The sequence below is a fragment of the Charadrius vociferus genome, unplaced genomic scaffold (assembly GCF_000708025.1).
Source record: "Charadrius vociferus isolate BGI_N301 unplaced genomic scaffold, ASM70802v2 scaffold516, whole genome shotgun sequence".
NCBI lineage: Eukaryota > Metazoa > Chordata > Aves > Charadriiformes > Charadriidae > Charadrius > Charadrius vociferus.
The window spans coordinates 56,611-62,713 of record NW_009648777.1 but is presented as its reverse complement, the minus strand read 5'-3'; the positions used below and the strand labels follow the sequence as shown (position 1 = coordinate 62,713).

Sequence of the window (6,103 nt, the reverse complement as noted above, 5' to 3'; positions counted from 1 at the left end):
GCAGGAACCAGGTGCTAAACCTTGCCAATGTGAAGGCAATGCCGACAGCTGTGGATTCTCCCCAACAGCCCAGCCCCCACGTCACCGACTCGGACTACACCCAGTTATTCAGGGGTTTTGAACTCCCCAGGAAGCTGCTGGGTAGCCAACCCAACCCCAAAGCATTAGGTCACCTGCTTACACCAAGGACTCTTCTCTTAATAAGCACTCCTTTAAGAGAAACCAGTTTCTTCTGTGCTACAATGCCTAAACCATCCATAAACCCTGCGCTACAACCAAGACCCAGTGCAGGAGTTTTGGGGGGAATGTAAGTATTTGTGCTGCTCCTCCACACCAAAGATAAACTTGCATTTTAAGAAGCTACTCGGCCAGTTCAGAGCAGAGGCGTAAAAAACAACCTGTTTAACCAGTAATCTTGAAAGCCAAGCCGTAATTGAGGCCAGCTAGTCCACTAATACAAGATGACAGACCTACAGGAGTTGTTGTCACCAATAAAACTAGAGACGCCTCAAGGTGATCCACTAGCTCCATCCACAGAATGGAGCAATCCGTACCTACTTCCTGGACCACTCCAGCAAGGCTTTAGCAAGCTGTCAAAGAGACACCTCGTCTCCCTTCCTACGACTCTCACACTCAAGCAAAAGGTAGAAATTATCATGTTTCAGTGGTGTTTTATCTTTCACGTTGGGTTTTGAATTCAGTCCTGTCCTGATGTCCTCCCAGGACACATGCATTTTTCCTCAGTGTGTCACTCAACTCATACCACCTGCTTTTAAGCTGGGCTGTAATGGTAACAAAAGGGGAAAAAAAATTATCTCCTCCTCTGCCAAACGGTTAGTCAAAGCAAGTAAAGGAAGCTTTTAGTCCACGTGAACAGTCTCATCCAGCAGTTACGCTCACATTTCCAGCCTGCTTACAATTTCCCTTTATTGTCATTTTAGTTCTTCATCACAACACTACAAAACCTATGGTTTCCTTTTCGTGTAACTGAAACAATTCCACATCTGAAAAACACATAGAAATTATTTCCTGGAGACTTAAAAAAAACCCACGCAAACAAGCTGCAGCCTTGCTCCTCTCCCTTGCTAGGGAAATCACAGCAGCTATGAAAGAATAGGCAAATTTTATGTACATGTGGTAAAAGCAGGTCTTGTTTCTCTTGTTGCAAGAACATGACAAGATGAGGACAGCAGCATCCTATCTTTGCTGTTCACTGCCTTCCTACCATCTGCTGTTCACCACATACAACATTTTATTGATTATTCTGTTCAGACTGAAGCCACGCAGCTTTTGCTCCTTAGTGAAAACTGGTCAAGGAGTGAGACTTCCAGTCCCTCGGGCATCCATGAAAGACAGCCTTTATGCCATGCAACAATCCAGCGTAAGCCACCTCAGGCATCGACCCTCTGCTAGTCATGCTTTTATGTGGCTCTTGACCAAGACCTCAGTGCAGCGCTCCGTGAGTTCACAAACAAGAACAGAGAAGAGTCAGATGGCAGCGAAGGCACCCGTGCGCTGTCCTGCCCAGGCAGGGGGCCTCCAAACAGCTTTTACCTATTCTTCGAAGATGACAGCATTTCACGGTCAGAACAGAGACAAGCAGCATCCATGCTGTCACAAAACGCATAGCCAGAGTGTTCCTATCATGTCCTCAATCACAGCCTGCCTAGAACCGAGGGCATTTTGTTACCCCGGAAAACGCAAGTCACAGAAAAGCTATCAAAGGGATAATAACATTTATCTTACCTCTTACAGAAGTTTTCATGACAAGCATACTACAATTGGAAAATTTGGAACTTACAACACCTAAATGACTGAGGTCTGTGCCCTAAGAAAAAAAAGATTTCTTTCTCTTTAGTTCAGTTCATATTAGGTTTCCAACTACGAGAACTGTCACACTGAAATTTAAAAACCTTGTTATGTAAGCTAAACCAAAGCATTTCAAGATCAAGTTGACTTCTCGCTCTGGTGCCTTCTCCCACACTAACAGTTAAGTGGTACTGCCCTGTTCTATAGTCTACGCCAAGTTATTTTTCAAAATAATCCCTGGTGGGCTGTAGCAACATCTCAACAGCAACTCAGGAATAAGTCCTCCAGTAGATCACAGTTCCTACGTCGTATTACCAAACAAACATATCACATAAGAACAGAGGTGTGTTTAAGAGTCTGGAGCATTCAAAGGCTGACGCAGGAGCGTTACCGGGCTCCAGCATGGCTGATGCGCTTAGCTGAAAAACTACTCAAAGAAGTCAGTTTTCTACAGAACAAGTTTTAAGTACTCAGGCAGTACATTGAGCTTAAGGCAATCTACAAGTAAACCACGTAACAAATGTGTTCATCTCAGTGACAGAAGTGATGCATTTCCGTCCCAGAATAAAGGCTGTACGTAGTTCAAAGCAGCAGTGCAAGATTTGAGGACAGAAATGAGAAAAGGACGGAAGAAGCGCTCAGCGTTTCAGCACAGCCGTGCACACCAGGCCTTCCCCCTACTCAAGTTGGGAGATGAAGCTCTCAATGCATCTCACCTTGCGCTAACAACTTCAGAATTAACAAAATACCAGCATGCCTTATAACGCAGAGAGCTTAAGAAAACTGATTCTCTGCAAGGGAAGTAAGTTATTAGTGGAGCAATGAGGCTGCTAATGGATAGAAGAAAGGGAAGAACTACTGCTACAGAGATGATACCATCACATGTGCTTATAGCCTCAAATTCCGAGGGAAGGAACAATTGATTCACCAAAATCAGGAGACACAGCAAAGATGAGAGACACCTACTCTTCTACTCAGGGCTACGTGAATAATAGTCAACATGACTCTCAGAAAAGTTAAGAGCTGTGCTATCATACTTGCCCAAGATGGGCTTAAAACCAAATGACTTTTCGATTAGACACTGGTTTCACAATCAGCTGATTTGCATTAGGAAATACTCATCTCTTACCAGCAAAGTTGCTGCTATTTTTCATATTGCTGTTACATATTGCAGCAAGACAGATGCTGCTGAAGATCAAGCAGTTGCACATCTTGAACTATTCCATTAATTTCTGGTAAATACATAGTAGGAACACGTGTTTGCACTTGTCACGGTTCTCACATTACAGTACTCTGTCCACAGCTATCCATTCCATACCAGCACCGTGAGTTCAGACCCATGCCTGCTGCTCACTCCTCTCCATCCTTCTTCCCACCCAAAGAGCCCAGCCCCGCACAAGAGGCTGCGGAGCAGAAGAGCCTCACCTGGTACAGCCCCACCAAGCCCAGCTTCTACTCAACTGGGAACTGAGAAGGCAATCTCATGGATTATGTTCCCATTCTGATGCACACAAACAGCAGCAACTAGACGTGTACATCCCAGACAGACAGGTATAACACATGCAGCGTGCTTTTTTCCTGGTCCTTTCATTTTTCTAATCAAATTAGACCTTCTATAATGTTGAACTTCACAGCAACACAGGCAATGTACATGACCAGTGCACACAAATCACTCACATGAATACGGTGACATGTGAGAAGACAGCTTAAGTCAACCATTGACTTTGTTTTCTCTGAAGGTGAACTGCTGCTCTGTAAAAATAATCTTAAGCAGCTGCAATGTAGTGAAAAAAAAAAGAGGACAGAGGGAGGAAATGAGCACTTGCCACTTCTGCAGGAAGTTTCAGGGCATCTCAGGTGGACACAGGAAAGGTCTAGAGATCACACCTACAGGCACACATTGAAACAGCGATGAGAGCACAACAGCGCTGTCCTCCCTCAGACCACCATCCTCCCTGTTCAATATGCCAGTCACACTGGGCAGCGGGGACAGCTGAGCCCGCGACTCATGTATCAGCCTGTTCCGCAGAAGAGCTGGCTTTCATTGGTATTCCTGCAACGACAAGAGCCCCCCCAGGCCCCACCTCTACAGCCCCTGACACCAAACGGTGCCATCACACCACCTGCAACACACACCTGAACTGGTCAGACACAGGGGATACAACTACACCTCTCGGATGAAGCCCAGCACGCAACAGGTAGGCCAGCTGACATGCTGCTCCGCCATAAATCATGCAATCGGGAATCTGCCTATCAACGTTCTGTGGCAAACAGCATCTTTTCCAGCTGAAAACCCAAACTAACCAGAAAGATGTATTTCCTGTTTTTTGAACCACAGCCTGCGTCACACAAGGCATCTGCGCAGAGCCCCAGCATACATGAAGTCCGAAGGGACAAGTGAAGCCCAAAAAGCATGGAAAAGCTCTGAAGCTCTTGCTCCGAAGGGTTCAGGTTAGCATCTTAAAGGACAGGAGATCAGTAGAGCTCCACCTCCATTCTCAAAGTTCAAGCCTGGCCTCCAGAGCAGCAAAGTGGATGAAAGCAGGCTCCTTGACTTCATTTTTCGAAGGGCTTCCCCTTCATGGCAGTGACAGTTACTCCTATAACCTTCCCTTTTACTGTTTGCATCATTCAAGTTGCATGCAGGCCAAACATTCATTTTTAACTGCCCGGCCAACACAGCAGAAATACCATGGACTCATGTAGGCACCAGCCGGGCAAGGAAGGCCACCAGCAGCCTTCGGCTGAGCGCTGAAGGGTTTCTTGTCCTATATACAAAAGCGGAGCATGATTCCTCCTTCTAGACACTGAACTGCTGCTTCCCTCATTCTCCTTTGCCTTGACCTTAGAAGACACACTCCTGCTTTCATGTACGCACCTGTAACTACTCCACATACATACACCCTTACAGCTTTTATTTTTATATATATATTTATCAGCTTCATGTTCAAATGCAGAGTGAGCACCTGGCACAGTACACTGCCCTACCTAAGTGCCCGGGCTGTGCAGGATTTGGAGCTAAAATCAGCGCACTGCAAACAGCTGCCAAGTTACAACACGTGAGTACTATCAGGTACAGCAGCAACACCATCAACTGCAGAAAGAGATGGGTAGCAAAGGTAATGTAAATGCTGAACCTCATAGATATTATCTTCTACTGTACATTAAGTGTTTAGAGTAGTGTCATCTGTCTTCACAGCAGCGGTGCAGACCAGCTCTGCCCTCTGCTTGATCCTTTCACTAGAAATGCCCACATCACTCCCCATCACAGATTCCTTCTACCAATTCTTTTGATGACACACACCTGAGAAAACACACATTTGCTGACTTGATTCATCTCCTCTTAATTCTCTCTAGTTCACCTTTTGATTAAGTTCATTCAAATACTGCACTTAATTAACATTGTCATTTTATATTTACCTTTCCATGGTAGTGGAAACTGACCACTGAGAATCATTAAGATGCACTTTGGTACTGTCTTTACTCTAGAACTGGTCTTTCTATGCCTCATCCAAGTTGCTGGAACTCTGTTCTTAACACCTCCAAATATGCTCTGGTTAGAATTGTCACTGTGGAAAGCCACCGTGCCAGCAGAGTTGTTCGGAGCCCAGCTCCCCTCCTGGCTCCCCCGGCGCCAGAACCGAATGCGCATCTGTCAGCGGCAGCAGCAGGGAAGGGAGCCGGTTATCAGCCGGAGGTAGCTGCCAGGAGCCAGCAACATGCTTACCGGTCCGTCTGAAGAACGTGGATGAGATGTTCCATGGCCTGTATGCCTACCTCCAACCGGTACTTCTGCAGGGAGGAAAATTCAATAGGTAACTGTCCAGCCCAAACTCCAAACCAAGCTTTCAAAGCAACATGTCACACAAGTATTGGAACACATGTGCTTCATGAAGCTCGGTACTTACCTTGGATAACGATTTAAGAGCACGTACGGCATCTCTCCGGTCATCCAATAAAGTGGAAGAAGCGACTCGGTCGCACAGCTTCTGAATCTGGAAACGCACAGGAGACGCGTGACAACACACGGCGCGCCATGGATCCACAACCCCGCACAGCACAGCCCGGCCTCGGGAACGGCACGGGGAGCCCTAACCCCCGCACCCCGACTGCCTTCCTCCGAGCAGAACAAGGCGCTGTGCCCTCGGACTACCGGCACAGACCCGAGCCCCCCCCAAAACCGGGAGAAGGCGCAGGAACCGCACCGCGCCTCCCGGCCCGGCCCAGCACCCAGGGGAAGGACGCTCCCTGCCGCTGCACCGCCACCCGGCCGGCCCGCGGGACGGGCTGTCAC

At 47.2% G+C, this 6,103-nt stretch overlaps 1 protein-coding gene across 1 annotated transcript in view; it reads right to left on the bottom strand.

The window, feature by feature from the left end:
• The window catches only part of USO1 (USO1 vesicle transport factor), a 36,176-nt gene that overhangs the window by 28,447 nt on the left and 1,626 nt on the right, over positions 1 to 6,103 (bottom strand). Inside the window, exons 3-4 of the mRNA XM_009886750.1 lie at positions 5,718 to 5,804; positions 5,537 to 5,601 (exon numbers count right to left, since the gene is read on the bottom strand). Of these exons, the coding sequence (XP_009885052.1) occupies positions 5,537 to 5,601; positions 5,718 to 5,804 (152 nt within the window). The remainder of the gene's footprint in view (positions 1 to 5,536; positions 5,602 to 5,717; positions 5,805 to 6,103) is intronic.